The sequence below is a fragment of the Mytilus edulis genome, chromosome 1 (genome assembly GCF_963676685.1).
Source record: "Mytilus edulis chromosome 1, xbMytEdul2.2, whole genome shotgun sequence".
In the NCBI taxonomy this organism is placed as follows: domain Eukaryota; kingdom Metazoa; phylum Mollusca; class Bivalvia; order Mytilida; family Mytilidae; genus Mytilus; species Mytilus edulis.
The window spans coordinates 122,924,851-122,944,838 of record NC_092344.1 but is presented as its reverse complement, the minus strand read 5'-3'; the positions used below and the strand labels follow the sequence as shown (position 1 = coordinate 122,944,838).

The 19,988-nt window shown below is 32.6% G+C and overlaps 1 protein-coding gene across 2 annotated transcripts; it reads left to right on the top strand.

Moving 5' to 3' along the window:
- Nucleotides 1-129: 129 nt before the first annotated feature.
- Nucleotides 130-18,022, top strand: LOC139518551 (ABC transporter F family member 4-like). 2 transcript variants are annotated; one of them, XM_071310045.1, is made up of 6 exons: nt 130-702; nt 2,995-3,145; nt 4,108-4,137; nt 9,838-9,885; nt 10,884-10,961; nt 14,871-18,022. In XM_071310045.1, the coding sequence occupies exons 1-6, from the start codon at nt 549-551 to the stop codon at nt 15,139-15,141; spliced, it is 732 nt and encodes a 243-aa protein (XP_071166146.1). In that variant the 5' UTR covers nt 130-548; the 3' UTR covers nt 15,142-18,022. The 2 variants fall into 2 exon arrangements, with proteins under 2 accessions (XP_071166146.1, XP_071166152.1); XM_071310051.1 differs by lacking the exon at nt 4,108-4,137 and having other exon boundaries at nt 132-702.
- The last annotated feature ends 1,966 nt before the right edge of the window (nt 18,023-19,988 follow it).

Here is a 19,988-nt window from a genome sequence, read left to right as displayed (position 1 = left end):
TTTCATAGCATTTCTAAGAATATTGTTTAATTTCTAATTTACCTTTCGTTTGTTTACCATTAGTAATTTCAAGGATTTCCAGGTTACTGAAATGACGGCATCAATGTTTATAATCTTATTTCTTTGGCGATGTTTGGGGATCAATCAAATAAATAAATTTCTGTTTTTATGTCATAAACCTGTGTCATAGAACGTTTAACGATTTTATGTTACGTCGAATGCAGTATTTATTTTTATTTTTATCCAGAATTACAAGAAACATATCCAATATTCAGACGTTATTACCGTTAATCGTTGGAATTTGAAGAAACCTTAAACATGTTATAAAATAGCATTCAAATAGTAAATTAATGTAGTCATTAGTATATTCTGTTGGAAAATTTTCCCTTCGTGTTGTTGAACGAATCAAATATATGTCCTTAGCATGAACTATCGAGCAGATATGCACGGTTAAATGGCCAATATATTTCTATTGCTAAGTTTTTTTTTCTCTTTAACATATCAGATGCTACGTATGAATAAAAGAAGCATGTTTCCAATGCATATTTATGTTTTTAGTAACTCAGCCTGCAGAACCTGTAACTGGAGCATCAATAATTGACACAGCGGCTTTATCTACTGGAGAAATAGTGGCAATACTCTTAGCCATTCTTTTTGTCCTACTGTTAATAATTGCAATCATTGTATGCTGTTGCTGTCAAGGTTCGTGTTTATATAATGACCATTTAACTCGATCTTGAGTTGAGTACAGTCTCTGAACTATGCATATATTTTAATATCGTAACTTGTTCATCCTCTTGAATATAAACATGTATTTGTTATACAAATCGGGATAAATATAGATATTATCGTCCTTAAAATGTTAACTTCGCCCCTCTGCGTTCAGAATCTAGAGTTGTAACACAGTACATCAAAAGTAAATCTTACGATCCTTCACGATAGAAAATTTAGCTAATCTGCAAACAATTCCATGTTCATAGCCTATTTTATCCCCGATGGTATCACCAGCCAAGTAGTCAGCACTTTGGTGTTGACATGAATAAATATTATATGGTCATTTTTCTACTGCAATAATTGCACATAAAGATGATCAATCCATCTAGATACAAATAAGACAAAGCTCAATATAAAGGCACAGCTGTCCTAAGATAAATAACAGTATACTTAATGACACAAAATACAAAGAAATAATAATCAATCTAATTGACACCAATAAAAAAAATAATACTCACAAAGAATTATCCTAGAGTCACATTTTCCATACTAAAGGAAGGGAGGTAATCCCTGCATGCTGCAAACAAAAGGCTACTGAAAGTAAAATCGAATTTAAAAAATTAAGAGCAGAAGTTAAAAAGAATTAACTAGAAATTGATTATGTAAATCCACACAATTTACATATATAAAGGAAACGTAAGATGCACAAATAAGGTCCCGAGTCAGATGGTATGAAGAAGCGGAAAATATACAAAATACTTTTTGGGTCTTGAAAAATAATGACAAACAAAGAAAACTATTTCTGCTCTTAAAAATGATCAAGGTAATATAGTTACAGACGCACCAAATATACTATTTATTAGGAAAACTACAAGTTAAATGTGTATAACAGTACTTACCAAACTAGACCCTTCCGAAATAAAAATCATATCAGTGAAACAAAGATAGATCACTCGCTTTCAAGTTATGATTCTGAACTATTAGGCGGCAACCTTACATTCGAAGAGTGTACAAATATGAAACTGAATATATCCTTTGGACTAGATGCTCTAAGTGTAAAATTTTACGTACTTTTCGGTCAATCCTAACAGAATCTGCATTGAAAGTATTTAATAAATACATGTTATCAAAAAAAAAAGAATTGAAAACTCTCCAAAACATTGGTGCTATTTCCCTTCTGTATAACAAAAATGATTCATTAGCATTATATAACTACAGAACAATCAATTTATGAAATACAGATAGTAAAGTTGTATGCCTTTTTCCAAAATTATTCATAGTTATGAAAAATCGGTACATATGTGGTAAAATTCGCCAGATTCAAGATATAATTGATTACTCAGAACATTAAATATAGTTTTATTGTTCATCGACTTTTCCAAAGCCTTTTTAGGAATCGCGCTTTATGTACAAAACCCTTTAAACATTTGGATTACTAAACTCCTTCATAAAATGGTTAAAACTTTATTTAAGAATTGAATGCTTCTTTTTGTAAATTCATTGGGGTGTAAAAACGTTGACCGAAGTACATTTTGTTCTAAAAATGTACGCACGGTCAACGCTTTTACAACCCTATGAAGTTACAAAAAGAAGCATTCAATACTTATAATTACATTTTTTAGCCATGATCATGAAAACACGAATTTTATATTATTTTTTGTTTAATTCACCTGTGCACTTTATTGTGGGACCACGTGTTATCATGGATGATAAGTTTTTTTGAGTGATGCAATTGCTGAAGGAATAACACGTGATGTGCAATTAGCCAATCAGAATAAAGTATTATAATGAAAAATACATCTAATGTAATTATATTGTGATACTAAATGGCGCCTGTATAATAATTAATAATGGCTAGATCTCAGAAACCTAGAGTCCTTATCCAGGGATAAAATCAGGATGTCCGTTATGTACTCTATTTTTTTAATAGCAGTTATAATCCTGAAGAACAAGAACATATTTTTAACTTTAAAGGTTTTTAAATTAAACTTGATTATAGTACGCATATTCTAAAAATGTCCAAGCTGGCTGAAGACAATCGTCTTTCTCAATTCTAAATACGAAATTCGCGTAGCATTGAACTTATAGAAATATTTGGAATATTTTCCTGGTTAGAACGTAATAAATCTATAACAGAAGGTATATGGATGGGTAGATATATATATATTCCAAAACAATAGGTGTTTTTTTTTTTCATTTTTACTAACCCTTGGTAATGATTTCAAGTGCAGGTGATGATATTTAAAACATTGAAAAACACTTAATTGTTACTAATTTCAGAAAAGTGTGCATCCTTGTGTGGTGGTAAAAAAGAAAGAATTAGTCCACAAGCACCACCTAAGAGAGTTGAGATACCTGTGTACTATCAAGAACCGGATGAATCTGTTATTTCACTCCGTAAATTAGAAATACCAACATTTAAGAAGGATGTGTGAGTAAACAAATTATGTTTTCATAACAACATGCTACTCAGTTCAACATTTGTATTTTTAACTAACAGAATACATTTTCTCTTTACTCTTTGAAACATTTCCTATTTCCATTCTCAATTTTATTCATTGATTAGATTATTTATCTTTAAGTCTTAAATTTTGAGTTATGTCATTGAGACAGCTATTCATCAGAAACCAATAAAGAACTATGTGTCGTCAAAAAAACAATGACATAAAATAAACTCATCATAGACATCAGGACCAAATTTTATATATACGCCAGACGCGCGTTTCGTCTACACAAGACTCATCAGTGACGCTCGAATCCAAAAACGTTATATAAAAAAAAACAAACAAAAAAAAACAAATAAAGTACGAAGTTGAAGAGCATTGAGATCCAAAATTTCCTGAAAGTGTTGACAAATACAGCTAAGGTAATCTATGCCTGAGGTAGAAAAGCCTTAGTATTTCAAAAAATTCTAAATTTTGTAAACAGTTAATTTATAAATATAGCAATATCAATGATAATTCATGTTAGCACAAAACGTGCCGACTACTGGGCTTATGATACCCTCGGGGAAATAAATCTCCACCAGCAGTGACATCGACCCAGTGGTTGTAAATAACCTCATAAAGACTAATCGTTCAGTAAGCTTTTAAAGCTTTGACAAAATGCAAACCAACTGAAACGATAAACCAATTGAACTAATTTATGAGATAGATATAAACGAATCATAAATATCAAAAACTGAAACCATACTTGTGACACGCACTCACAGATTTTGGCGGAGCTAAACAGTTTGAGAGATCAATGCTCGTTAGACAAGGTGTAACAGCACAATATAAAAATCTGCTGTACAAATCAGTGAGAAGGGTATGATTGGTCCGGTTGGCACAAACAAAACAAATGAACAATCAAACCACGTGTTTTAATATGTAGTTCTGGTTTATTTTCTTTCAGAGAAAAACCTGTTGATTATAATGTGCACAGGTAAGTTATATATCTGTTGATTATAATGTGTACAGGTAAGTTTTATACCTGTTGATTATAATGTGTACAGGTAAGTTATATACTTGTTGATTATAATGTGTACAGGTAAGTTATATACCTGTTGATTATAATGTGTACAGGTAAGTTATATTTGCTGATTATAATGTGTACAGGTAAGTTATATTTGCTGATGAAATTGCGTCATAGTCAAAATTAATATTATTTGGCGTTTATTGTTTTTTAATTAATAACTTATTTCGATATCTCCTGTATGTAAAATGAAGTTGTAGATAGTTATCAAAGGTACCAGGATTATAATTTAGTACGCCAGACGCACGTTTATTATCAATAATTTAGTACGCCAGACGCGCGTATCGTCTACGCGTTTCTTCTACTATGTAGGGTGGAAATCGATCCAATAGCATCCAAACGGCATAAATTGACAACAACATCCAGCGGTAAACACACATTATCAATATCAATCTAGTCAATATAGTAAATCGTTTTAGATTTAATAACTATAGACAATGACCGATTAATTTTTGCATAGAAATACATCTTTGACAGCAAAATCGATGTAGACCCCTAAAAACATTTTTTTTTTTATTAAACTGCATTTTAGGTGAAACAATTAAATACAATTATCAATGATTGAAGACGTTTTTAAATTACCTTTAGTCTAGTAATATTGTAACAGGCCCAGTTCTCCATAAACTACGCTGATAGGAAAATAAATGTTACCGTCGATATAGTTTCAATGGTCCTCAACTTTGTACTTTATTTGGCCTTAAACTTTTTTTTATTTAAGCGCAACTGATGAGTCTTTTGTAGACAAAACGCGCGTCTGGTGCTATAATTAAATTTTAATCTTAGTATCTGTGACGAGTTTTTTTACAACCACCATGTCGATGCCACTTCTGATGGGGTTTTTATTCCCCGAGGGTATCACAAACCCAGTAGTCAATGTAACACAATTTGTGTTTCATATCATTAATTATTATTATTATTACTGGAGTATTAATTAGGAAATTCATTAAAAAGGAATTAATTACAGCATAACCGAACATTCAATGAAATGTACTCTTTGGACACTTAATAACGATCTGTACGAATATTATAGACATATAACCTGCAGCCAATAAATGACCATGTATACTGTGAAATAACATGTATCCTTCAGGGGTTAATTGCATAATTTGACAATTAACCACATATTACTATTACTCCATAAACAGACGACTATGTAACCGGCCTACAGCTATAGACATTTGTATGGACCACTGGACTATATAAGATTCCTGAATGGACTACAAGAGGAGAATTCGATTAGACCACGATTCGATTAGGACAGATTGGTACCGGCGATTCCGCCAAGGTCTCCCCCCCCCCCCCCCCCCGTGGGTAGGCTGGAACTCATGCGCTTAATATCCGAAATATTCTAACAGGAACGAACAGTTATACCACTATACGATCACGTGCCCGTGTGAGATATTGACCATTCGAATTATTCAACCTTAAAGACAGTTTGTGAACATTCGAAGATTTAAACTTTAGAATCTTTCTTGACTTGTAATTACATAATAAAATATATTTAATCCATTAATGACTTCGTCACATAAATCACGATTTGGTGCCGTGACCAGGATCGAATTGGATTGTCTAAAATAACGCGAAGGAATATAAAAGGTAGGAACTAAGTTACTTTCATTTTTCTTGATGGACAGTCAAAATATTTCTATGTCAGTACAAAAAGTTGAAATGGCTTTTCAAGGGATGGCACACATATTTAGCAAAGTTTTTAATTTTAAAGGAAGTAGGGACGTATTTGTAAAAACCGTAAAATCAGAAGTTGTTCACGAGATGTGGTTGGCACGATTTTTGTTATTAGGTATTTTTAGGAATTTTTAGGTACTATATATATAGGTCAATTTAAAAAAATTATGAATACACATTTTTTTCATGATAAGAATGAAAGGTTATTTTTTTTGTGTTATTTTTTATGTTGTACATGTTGTTTAAGAGATAGGATAGATTAAACATATGATTCTTAAAAATAAACCGTTTTTTTTTTTGTGAAGTTATAGAGAAGCTAGTTTTTCGTTTAAAGTAAATTTGTAAAAAGAGTCAAATGTCTGATACATTAGCATTTTTTGTTCCGTATTTAGTGGTGGTTTTTGGTCATATTATGGGTTGTTTTTTTTGAAGATACACTCAATTATTCTAGAAAACATATGTTTACGTAAAATTAGTAGAGCACCGGTGTAAATGAAGGTTGGATTAGAACCTTTGGTAGATGAAGTTAAGGGTACATTGAGGATACATTGTTTACGTATTCTAGCCATTAATGATTTTGGGTTTACGTAGGTTGGTAGTGTGTACGCACATTTGTTTAGAGAAAACAAATAGTCTATAATGTTAGATTCCAACCCCTTCTTCGGTTGATTAACATAAGTGATGTTAGTAATTAAATGGTGCAAGTTTTTTTTATGGTGTTAGATTACGCCATATTTACATATTGTTAATAGGAAAAAGGACGTATCTTCAGAAAATAGCACATAAATATGTTTTGCCCTAAGGGATTTACATACTAGTATTGTTGTGGTAGATTGATATTAAATTAAAAAAAAAAAAGTGATACATACGAACGTAACGAAAAAATTTAAGTGAAATAGATAATTGATATTAAAGGAAAACTAGCTTTACAGTAAAATTGAAATTTTTCATGAACACTTTAATTTGAGGATTATTATTAGAAATTAAGATAAGAATAAGGAAATAATTAATTAAGGAGTTGAAGAAAGAATCTTAGCGATGTGTCAGTTTGTTCATAAGTAGGTATAGATTTTTTTTAATTGTTTTAGTTTTTAAGATGTTAGTTAAGTTTTAAAATCAGATTTCAATTTATACCCTAACGCTGAGTCGTATTGAAATGTTTAAATAGGATAGGCAGTAGGTTTGAAATTTTAAAACAAATGAAATTTTTTTTTATTAGATATATAAAAAAGGAAGAGATCATTATGATAAGGACACTTTATACTATTTTTTTTAAAATGTAAAAGATTAAGGAGAACGACATTTTTTTTTGCAACAAGGTGTTGTTGGTGTTGTTGTTGTCAAATATGAAAAATAGTCAGTAACAAGACGTAGTTGAAATTTTATCAAAGGAATCTTAAATGGTTTTTTTTTAAAGAGTGATGAGAATAAATCTTTGGTCTTTATTTAGAGTTAAGATTAAATAATGAGGCACTAAGGTTAAAGAAATAAAAGTATTACAATTGCTAACAAGGTAAAATATATTTTTTTATTAAAAAAAAAATGTTCATGTGTATCATGTAGGTGTAGGGGTTACATTAAATGATTGATTAACTTACTTGATTGTAAATTTATATATAAATGTATATCTAAAGTAGTGAATAAATAAACATATCTTGTTTTTATTAGGTAGATTTTCTCAAAATTGTAGAAGTTGTATACAAGATTTAGTTATTTTTATTTATGTTGGTTTTTTTTTAACCAGATAACTTGATAGTTTTGTTATTTATACAAAGAAAGTGTTTTATCAAATTTAGCTAGGCTTGAATAATCAAGAGAACTAAAGGAGATTTACCAGACGATTGATAATAATAATAAAAAAAGAAATAAAGGGGAAGTTGACAATTTTTAGTTTTCCAAATTGAAATAAGTTTTAATTTATCAGTGGGGTTAAGGTTCGATCTTCATTGGAATAGCCAAATTTTTGTACTGTTAATTTATTAAGAATATATCTTGGTTAGCCAAAAAGAAGGGTGCGAGTTCTAGTTCTAATGCCACGAACAGTTGGTACAACATGGTGTCAACGCAATTGGTTGGAACAGATGTTACTGCTTCCAGAGAGATTGATGTCTTCCTCTGCGCCATTGATCAAGGATGAAACTTAACCCAATGACGATGTTATTAACAGCCTCTTAAGAAGGACGAACTAACCAGCTAGATGCGCCAACTACTTCGTAATGAAGATGATGATGACTGACACTTGTACAAAGATTTGCGCCCTTTCCAGTAGTTGATGAACATTATACTATGATGGTGACGAAAATAAAACATGAACTATTTATACTGAAATATTGAACTTATGATTCGAATGAACTGCTTGTAAATATATCCAGGTATTGGACTAGATGAATGTGATGAACTTATTATATTATGATATTGGACTTATAGAACTTTATTAACTTAGATATGTGGTGATGGTTACCGGAAACCTTACAATAGCTATTAAAATAACCTACAGGAAGAACAACTACCGTATTTTATTAAACTTTCGTTCTATTTTGGATGGAAGGCATAATATGTAACACAATTTGTGTTTCATATCATTAATTATTATTATTATTACTGGAGTATTAATTAGGAAATTCATTAAAAAGGAATTAATTACAGCATAACCGAACATTCAATGAAATGTACTCTTTGGACACTTAATAACGATCTGTACGAATATTATAGACATATAACCTGCAGCCAATAAATGACCATGTATACTGTGAAATAACATGTATCCTTCAGGGGTTAATTGCATAATTTGACAATTAACCACATATTACTATTACTCCATAAACAGACGACTATGTAACCGGCCTACAGCTATAGACATTTGTATGGACCACTGGACTATATAAGATTCCTGAATGGACTACAAGAGGAGAATTCGATTAGACCACGATTCGATTAGGACAGATTGGTACCGGCGATTCCGCCAAGGTCTCCCCCCCCCCCTCGTGGGTAGGCTGGAACTCATGCGCTTAATATCCGAAATACTCTAACAGGAACGAACAGTTATACCACTATACGATCACGTGCCCGTGTGAGATATTGACCATTCGAACTATTCAACCTTAAAGACAGTTTGTGAACATTCGAAGATTTGAACTTTAGAATCTTTCTTGACTTGTAATTACATAATAAAATATATTTAATCCATTAATGACTTCGTCACATCAACACTTCTGTGTTGACTTAAATTATCATTGATATATGGTCATAGTTATAAAATTTTAATCCTGGTATTTATGATGAGTTTATTTTGTATATAACTGGATTTGTGAGACATAAATGGAAAAAACATGATGACTACAGGTCTAGACTAGACTGAATAGAATTTTTCTTTTTTCATGTTGGATCATGTAAACTTTTATTTATTTGAAAACCAATTACATCATGTTTTATGGGATAGAATTACGATCAGTTCACATATAACATATTTAGACGTCATAATAAGACTGAGAAAAGCATGACCTAGTCAGTGTCAAAATAAAAGTATCGGGCAGGATGTAGAATCATACAAGTTCTTTACCAATAGCAATATATATTTGAAGTTTTCGGTTGGGTTTTTTTTTTTTTCTTTTTTTCTTGTCATTATCTATGTTAATACTGAGAAAGACCATACTTGCATTTATGTTATATTGATAACGTTTACTTAAAGGTTCAATTAGTTTATATGGACCATAATCAATTTTACGACCTCTATAAGGATATGATATCCCGTTCCTTTTTTATTTCAATTTGTCTAATTAATTGTGTATCCCGTTCTAATTTTGTTTCTATACATACAGTCAAACTTCAAAATCAAATGCTTGTGAAAGAATTGGGAAAAGGTTTACTTTATATCAAAAATACTAATTATGAAACATATAATGTATACCATTTTTGTTTTTCTTTCAGAGAACAACCTGTTAGAAAAGCACGGCCCGAAAAACATAATATGTACAGGTAGGTTATATTTTCTACTGAAGCTGGGGTTTTTCTTTAGATTAACTATATGGTAATTTCTTTGCTAAAAGCGAGGGAGTATGGCGTTCTATGTTTCAGTACCTTAATTATAATATTCAAAAAAAGTTTGAAAAGGTATGATGTTCCGTTTAATTTTCATGCTATCTTTATAAAACTATATCCTCGTCGTTGTGCGTTTATCAACGCAGTGAAAACTAAATTTGTAAATTTCTCAAAAAGAAATTTCAATTGTTTTTTAAATTATTTCATATTTTCTTAAAGAGGGATGAAAGAAACCAGAGGGACAGCCAAACACATAGATTGAAATTTAACAGACAACGCCATGGCTGTAATTAAAAAGACAGACAGACAATTAAAAATTCAGAAGACACAACATAGAAAACTTAAGACTAAGCAACACGAACCCCACCAAAAACCTGAGGTGATCTTATGTGTTCCGGAAGAGTAAGCAGATCTTGCTCCACATGTGGCACCCGTCGTTATATGCTTATGTGCTTATGATATTACAAATCCGGTAAATAGTCTAATTCGGTATGCCACATTCGTGTAAAGGGAAGAGTTTTATAGTAACGACATAAGGATCATATCCGATATCATCTGTGAAACTGTTATTCCATGTCGTTCAACCAACTCGTGATGGCGTCCGTAAAATTTACGAAGGGATGATTTCAACTTCACCGTTTGGAACTCTTGGTTTAATAGCTTCGTTGTGGGCAAAAAAAAACCTCTATCAAGGATATAATGACAGGAAATACAAGCCCGGGAATATCGTATCAATTGGGAGATATATACTTCGTATGCAGGCGCTGCTGGAATTTGACTACATATAAATGAAAAGTTCACTATTGGGAAGCTAAAATCAATCATCTCTTTTGTCGTAAAGTTTTAATTTCAACCGACCCTCATTGTCAAAGATTCCGGTCTAATCCCTTATTCCGGTTAACATATCAATTCATTGTCATTTTGTCATATTGTAGTAGACACCCTGATGATCAAGATGAAGAGTATGTGATTCAAAAGTACCAAAGTTTTCAGCCTGAAGAAACAGAAAAACTGTAAGTAGGACATTCATTTTGTTATCTATAGATTGTTTAAGTTTTTAGCTCACCTGGCCCGAAGGGCCAAGTGAGCTTTTCCCATCACTTTGCGTCCGGCGTCCGTCGTCCGTCGTCCGTCGTCCGTCGTCGTCGTCCGTCGTCGTTAACTTTTACAAAAATCTTCTCCTCTGAAACTACTGGGCCAAATTAAACCAAACTTGGCCACAATCATCATTGGGGTATCTAGTTTAAAAAATGTGTGGCGTGACCCGGCCAACCAACCAAGATGGCCGCCATGGCTAAAAATAGAACATAGGGGTAAAATGCAGTTTTTGGCTTATAACTCAAAAACCAAAGCATTTAGAGCAAATCTGACAGGGATAAAATTGTTTATCAGGTCAAGATCTATCTGCCCTGAAATTTTCAGATGAATCGGACAACCCGTTGTTGGGTTGCTGCCCCTGAATTGATAATTTTAAGGAAATTTTGCTGTTTTTGGTTATTATCTTGAATATTATTATAGATAGAGATAAACTGTAAACAGCAATAATGTTCAGCAAAGTAAGATTTACAAATAAGTCAACGTTACCGAAATGGTCAGTTGACCCCTTTAGGAGTTATTGCCCTTTTTAGTCCATTTTTAACCATTTTTCGTAAATCTTAGTTATCTTTTACAAAAATCTTCTCCTCTGAAACTACTGGGACAAATTAATCCAAACTTGGCCACAATCATCATTGGGGTATCTAGTTTAAAAAATGTGTGAAGTGACCCGACCAACCAACCAAGATGGCCGCCATGGCTAAAAATAGAACATAGGGGTAAAATGCAGTTTTTGGCTTATAATTCAAAAACCAAAGCATTTAGAGCAAATCTGACAGGAATAAAATTGTTCATCAGGTCAAGATCTATCTGCCCTGAAATTTTCAGATGAATTGAACAACCCGTTGTTGGGTTGCTGCCCCTGAATTGATAATTTTAAGGAAATTTTGCTGTTTTTGGTTATTATCTTGAATATTATTATAGATAGAGATAAACTGTAAACAGCAATAATGTTCAGCAAAGTAAGATCTACAAATAAGTCAACATGACCAAAATGGTCAGTTGACCACTTTAGGAGTTATTGCCCTTTATAGTCAATTTTTAACCATTTTTCGTAAATCTTAGTAATCTTTTAGAAAAATCTTTTTCTCTGAAACTACTGGGCCAAATTTAACCAAACGTGGCCATAATTATCATTGGGGTATGTAGTTTAAAAAATGTGTCCGGTGACCCTGCCAACCAACACAGATGGCCGCCATGGCTAAAAATAGAACATAGGGGTAAAATGCAGTTTTTGGCTTATAACTCAAAAACCAAAGCATTTAGAGCAAATCTGACAGGAAATAAAATTGTTGATCAGGTCACGATCTATCTGCCCTGGAATTTTCAGATGAATCGGATAATTGGTTGTTAGGTTGCTGCCCCTGAATTGGTAATTTTGAGGAAATTTTGCTGTTTTTTTTGTTATCTTGAATATTATTATAGATAGAGATAAACTGTAAACAGCAATAATGTTCAGCAAAGTAAGATCTACAAATAAGTCAACATGACCAAAATGGTCAGTTGACCACTTTAGGAGTTATTGCCCTTTATAGTCAATTTTTAACCATTTTTCGTAAATCTTAGTAATCTTTTAGAAAAATCTTCTCCTCTGAAACTACTGGGCCAAATTTAACCAAACTAAGCCATAATTGGGGTATCTAGTTAAAAAAATGTGTCCGGTAACTCGGCCAACAAACCAAGATGGCCGCCATGGCTAAAAATAGAACATGGGGGTAAAATGCAGTTTTTGGCTTATAACTCAAAAACCAAAGCATTAAGAGCAAATCTGACAGGAAGTAAAATTGTTGATCAGGTCACGATCTATCTTCCCTGGAATTTTCAGATGAATCGGATAATCGGTTGTTAGGTTGCTGCCCCTGAATTGGTAATTTTGAGGAAATTTTGCTGGTTTTTTTGTTATCTTGAATATTATTATAGATAGAGATAAACTGTAAACAGCAATAATGTACAGCAAAGTAAGAACTAAAAATAAGTCACTATGACCAAAATAGTCAACTGACCCCCTAAGGAGTTATTGCCCTTCATAGTCAATTTTTAACAATTTTCTTAAAATTTGAAGATTTTCAATAACATTTTCCACAGAAAGTACTGTTATAGATAGAGATAATTGTAAGCAGCAAGAATGTTAAGTAAAGTAAGATCTACAAACACATCACCATCACCAAAACACAATTTTGTCATGAATCCATCTGTGTCCATTGTTTAATATTCACATAGACCAAGGTGAGCGACACAGGCTCTTTAGAGCCTCTAGTTATGGAAAGCATCAGCTGTCATTTATTAGAGATTTACAACTGTTTAATGTAAAGTTAAGACAGCGTTATAATGAATCGAATCATCAATATGCTAACTTTACTTTGCAATATGTTAAGATTGATATGTGTTATGTTGATTTTCAAGTGTGATGGTATACTGACAAGTCGCTATGTTGTTATGAAATGCCAAATTCACGCTATGATGAGACTACATTAAGGCAACAGTAGTAAACCGATGTTTGAAATTCATAAATCGATTGAGGGAAAAAAACAAATACGGGTTACAAACTAAAACTGAGGGAAACGCATCAAATATAAGAGGAGAACTACGACACAACAGAAACACCACTTTAAAATGTAACACACACAAAAAACGAACTATAATATAACAATGGCCAGTTTCCCGATTTGGTACAGGACATTTTAAGCAAATAATGGTGGGTTGAACCTGGTTTTGTGGCATGCCAAACCTCCCGCTTTTATTGCAATGTTAAATATAAAATTAAATGACAACATAACATGACAGGACTACAATACAAATAAATAAGAGAACATAGAGCACAGATAAACACACGAATAATAGCCAACAAAAGGTATCAGGTTTAAAATTTAATACTTCAGCCGTGACATTATATGGTGGTACCTTGTAACTTGGTAATGCTTAGTCATCTACTTCGATAGCTATGATGACAAATTAAGCTAAAATGTATGGCACTGACTTGGTATATATAAATGTTGAGCTTACATAGTTAGACATTCTTTATTTTGATATGACGAGATGTTTATCATACAAAATGTTGATAGTTCATGATGTAACGCTTGGGTATCATATTGGTACATCACTTTAGTGTAACGAAAAGCTTATAATAAATATGCATACTTTAACTACAAAATGTATGATGTGCCGCTTAGAAAGCACGTTGCTGAATCATTTTAATGTTACGATAAGGTTGTCATACAATGAGTTGCAATTGATTTAAACTACACGAGGCACAGTTCAAAGTAATTGATATTAAGCTAAAATAGCACGATGCTTTAATTTCATTTTATGTCACAATGGACTATCTTAGCTATTTGTTTTATCTGTAAGTCATGTATTTTTAGGAGATCCGACTGTATGGTAAGCCTATCCTGACTTTTTAATAATATAACATTGTATGCTATCTTTGCTGAACATCATAAATTTCCAACTGTGTGTCATGTAGTTGCAATAGAGCATATTGTAAAGTCAGCCCATCATGACATTATAACAAAAAAATATTGGTCTTAGCTTAACATCATGGACTTTCAACAGTGAACGTTTAGTTTAAGACAAGTAACTATAGTGTATGGTAAACCTATTGTAACATCAAAGTGAAAAGGAATCGTGCTAATTTAGCTTAACATCATGTACGTTCCACTGTGACAAATATGCAGTTGAAGCATAAGACATCAATTGTAATTCATTGTGTTTGAGTTTTGTAAAACTGCGATATATGACAGTTGTTACTTTCCACATTTCTGTACATGTACAGTCTTATATCAAGGTGATAGTATGACATAACTTACTTCTGTGTTATCTTATTATAGTGATAAACGAAAACGCTCCATAGACAACACATATTCTGACGTAACTTGCACGTATGAAGAGGAAGAACGGCGAAGAAAAAGAAGACGTAGGAGGAAAAAGAAGAACAAACGTCTTCGTGATGAAGATAAAGGAGAAGAAGAAATTGAAAATGGTGATGTTCTACGTTCCAAGTTACGGTCAAGACGTAGCAAACACGGCACCTTTAGGGCGTCACGTGATCATGAGCAAGATGTTATAGTTAGTGAAAATGTATATTACGAGCAGGAGTAGTAGACACATTATATATAATTAGATATTACTTGTATTAGTTATCTTAGTAATTTTGATCCTGATATATATCCCTTATTATATACCTTGTAAATATATTTCGTGAGGCGTGAAACCAGCAGAAATAATGTGAATGATTTTTAATACAACGATATGCATACATATGCATTTTCTCCTTTTTTATGATGTGATTATAAAAGAACTACGAATGGTTACAAATGAGAACAAATCAGTTTCTCAGAAGATTTTTATGCCCAACATACGATAGTAGAGGGGCATTATGATTTCTGGTCTGTGCGTCCGTCTGTTCGTTCGTCCGTTTGTGCGTCCGTCCGTTCGTCCGTTCAGTCGTCCCTCTTCAGATTAATGTTTTTGGTCGAGGTAGTTTTTGATGAAGTTGAAGTTCAATTCACATTTTAATGCCAAATTAGAGTATTTACCCCAATTTCACGATCCACTGATCATAGAAAATGGTAAAGCGAGTGGTACATCCGTGAACTTGGGACACATTCTTGTTTACCCAATTTCATGGTCCATTGTACATGGAAAATAATAGTGCGAGTGGGGCATCCGTGTACTTTGGACACATTCTTGCTTTTTCATAAAATTAAAAAGATTGATATCATAGGGTTTGTACTTTATCATGTTCTGAGTATTTTCTTGAATACTCAGAAAGTATTCACAGGCCATGGGATACTTTATTGTAGCTTGGACAGTGGAAATAAAAATGTAACAAACAAAATATGTATTCGTTGTTAAAAGAAATACGCATGTGTCTACAAATAGTTTTAAAAAAAATAATCAAAAAGAAATTTTACTGCAGCCCCCATATTACTTGCTTACGTTTTTTTTTTCACACTGCAATGATATATATAAACGTCTAAAATATTTAGCTCCACTTCTATGTTAAGACATTAGGGGAGGGTTGGTATCCAACTAACATGTTTAACCCCGCCACATTATTTATGTATGTGGCTGTCCCAAGTCAGGAGCCTGTAATTCAGTGGTTGTCGTTTGTTTATGTGTTACATGCCGTACGGTGACCTATAGATGTTAATGTCTGTGTCATTTTGGTCTTTTGTGGATAGTTGTCTCATTGGCAACCATACCACATCTTATTTTTTATATATACACATATAAAGTGAGATTATTTAGTCTGGATACGGTAATATATTCTTTGGTAACAGGAAGTGAAGCCAGTGCTGTAAAAATAATATGAAACTAAGGCGTGCGAGTAGAACCTCGGTCAATGGGTCAATAGAGCCTCAGTTAGAGAGTCAGTGCAGTAAAACTTAATTTACGACTTGGAAGTAGAACCTCAGAGAGTGAGTCAGTGCAATAAAACCTATATAAATCAAAGGCATGTGAGTAGAACCATAGATGAGTATTACATCTATGGTAGAACCTATGTTAGTGAGTCAGTGTGAGTTAAATTTAGATTATAGAGAAATATGTAAATACGTAATACCGGCGTCACACATCAGCGTATAGCTCCGACGTACGCCAGGCGTGTTAAAAAATCATGTACGCTGCCAATACGCTAGTAATTTTTGATGCATTTAACCTGTCAATCATATCTGTAACGTGTGCACAACGAGCTTTAGGCGGGTATTGGGCGTACGAGAAGCGTTCCTAAGCGTTTATCGGGCGTTCAAGAAACGTATGTTGGCGTATGCCTGGCGTTTGTCTAACGTAGAGGAAAAGCACGCTACGAAGGGAAAAAGTTTCTTGGACGTATCTTCCCGGTCGTGTCTTGGACGTTCTATTATGGAGTGTATGTTACAATCACCCCCGCATACGGTAAACGCGCTTGTAGCGTATGTATTACGTGTGTGTAGCGTACAGGTATACGCTAGACACACGCTTGAGCAGGATGAAAGTTGTTATGCTGCATACAAAAATTCTTCGAGTTATAGCGTTCATCAAGCGTATACTTTTATATTTCGACGTACTTCAAACTTGTGCAACGCGCTTAACGATTGCTTAAGCGTTCCTCTGGCGTGCAACTAACGTATACCGACTTTGTCAATTTTCTCTCTGCATTTGGTGCACGCCGGTCTATACGCCAATGTGTGACGCCGGCATAATCAATTTGAAACAGGTGCCTTGTCCTAACAATCATATTTGTATTTAGATATTTTATTACTCTATTTTGCATGACTTTAACATTTGGATTTATATATAATTATATATGTGTGTATGTGTGTGTGTGTGTCCCATAACATATGAGTATTTGAACGAAATTGCATAAGTTGAACCATATGAGTTTTTATATTACCTCCTATACATTTCAGGCTAGGAATAGATGGGTTATAATCAACCGCGTTGATACCGTGTATATTTTATATGGGGTTAATGTGCTTTGTTAGTTTCTATACACAGTTGGTAGTGGTGTTGCGTCCCTTTCCAAAATAACACGGTGTTTAGGAAAAATCCGGAAATAAGAAAAAATTAAGAAGTTACTTAAAAGGATATAAGATTCTACCTCAGTGAAAAAATGGCAAACAACGATAATTTTCAGAATATTACACTGGAATTGCTAGTGATTGGATAAACAATTAGGCAACAATGCACGAACGTGGTTTGCCAAAATACTCATATGGTATGGAGCATTCTAGTTTATATAATTGTAGTTATATCACTGATCCGTCCATTATTCGCTTGTTTTATAATATTAAGCTCAATACTGTGATATTAATATAGTGTTAGTCATTATAGATTTATTTTATTCCTATATTTATGTTTATTGTTTATAAATTTAATAATGTATTCTGTATCGTAATCTTCTGTCCCATTCTATATTTATGTTTATGAATACCTCATGGGTATGTGCTATGATTTTGTTTATTGAATTGTATGATTATGTATTAGGTGACTTTTTATATTTATATACACTATCTCTAAATAAATTTGCAATATTTTTTATTTGTTTGGTTGTAATTTATTTAGTGTATACACAAAAATTATATTTACAACTCCACATAAGGTTACAGTCTTCAAAATGAAAACTTTTCGCTTTTGGTATAACTTTTTTTGCTTCTGGTAATCTATATCTTTACTGAGAGCCATGGTGTAGTGGTGAGTGCATCGGACTACTAATTCAAAGGTTCCTGATTCGATTCCCGTCTAGATGAAAATTTCATGTACTGAATTTGCGGCTCTCCCTTGACACCATTTGCGAGTATGGTCTTGAGGAAACGATGATAGTCCGTCGGAAGGGGACGATAAATGGCTGACCCGTGTTAAGAGAGAGCCATATCTCTTGTACCTTAAAGACACCCTTGTAGATTTCAAAAAAGAGCAGGCTAATGCCGCTACAAAGCAGAACTCACACCCGCAAAGTGGAAAGGGATTAATATAAGTTGCAAAACTTGTTTCCAAATCCACTATAAATAAATATGTTTAAATTTTTTTAATTAAAACTACTTCTTTAAATTTATGCCTTAGACGTTGTCTACTTTTTTAATGTTCTGCAACTCACAAGCACTTGGTAACGCAATCTCTAAACCAGACACAATAAATGTATTGCCGGACAAACACCGTATTCAAATCTGGACGAACGGACGGAAGAACGTACCGACGGACGTTCAGGGGTAAATATGTATGCCCCTTGACGTTTTGTCCGGGGGGAATCGAATTTGAAATTGCAAAATTGATCTAAAGTTACTAATTTAAACCACTTTCTTTATAGCAAATTAAAACAAGCATATTATTTATGGAACAGCATATAAAAAAATGCAATTTCATAATTACATCATACAAGAATTTATCTTAACATTTTCTGATTTGAGTTGCAATATTTTATCCCTCCTGTTACCATGTTTAAAAGAAATGTTGAGTTATTTAGAAAAGAACAGTAAATTCAATAACATCATCATCATCATCTATAAAACAAATAAAATGATCAATGTTCCCAGTTTTTTGAAATAAAATGTAGTTCGATTTTTCTTTAAAATTTGCATGATATTTCATTCTACACATATAGTTTTTCAATATATAGATCGACCTTTGATGAAGCAAACACATCTACTACAATAAACTCCACATTCCTCGCCTGATGTTTACAGAGATGATAGATTTCTATGTAGCACCAAAGAAATGATCTAACGAAAGATGCCAAATATCAATTGTAAGCGGTCAATTTACGATTTTTTTAAAGTGACCATTTAAAGGGAAAAAATATCTTTGCAGAAGTTTTCATTTTATCATGCAATTGTCATTCTTTAAAATTCTATTATGTAAACCTTGAGGAAACACAATAAAGTCTAGTCAATTTAAATACACAGACAACTATGTTATAATCTATGTTTAGAATACGATACCAAAAGCAGTTTAAAATTATAAGAAAAAAGTTGTAAGTTTCTAATTCAACCATGCAAAATCACGTTCGTCATAATTATTAAAGTTTGTTTATAAATTCCTATTTTGACCATTTTACTTATTTCTCACTAAACCTTTTAAAAAAGATCATACTAAAGATATCCGTTGGTAAAGAAATCATACCGATTTATCATTATTAAAGTTTATGTATATTTCGACGTTGAACTTAATATATAAACGAGTACATATGTTCTTTCTGTATAATCATAAAACGGGTTTTTACACTATGTCTATCTTTTTTAATTCATACTGTGTGTTGTTAAAAGAATAAACGAACCGTTTTATAGTTTGTCTTCAGCGAAGTAAAACCATCATGTTTACCTTGAGAGAATTTAATTTTATCTATATCTTATGGAATGGCCTGCATTGAAGTCATGTTTCAAACTGTACATAAGTGAATCGATAGACACTTAAAATCAAATGTTTCGCTCATTTATTTAACAACACAATAGTCACAAAATAAACATAAA

Coding starts and splice junctions, on each gene's coding strand:
- LOC139518551 (XM_071310045.1), top strand. CDS start 549: ATGTTTTTAGTAACTCAGCCTGCAGAACCTGTAACTGGAGCATCAATA. Junction 3,146..4,107: donor CCAACATTTAAGAAGGATGT/GTGAGTAAACAA, acceptor ATTTTCTTTCAG/AGAAAAACCTGTTGATTATA. Junction 4,138..9,837: donor GTTGATTATAATGTGCACAG/GTAAGTTATATA, acceptor TTTTTCTTTCAG/AGAACAACCTGTTAGAAAAG.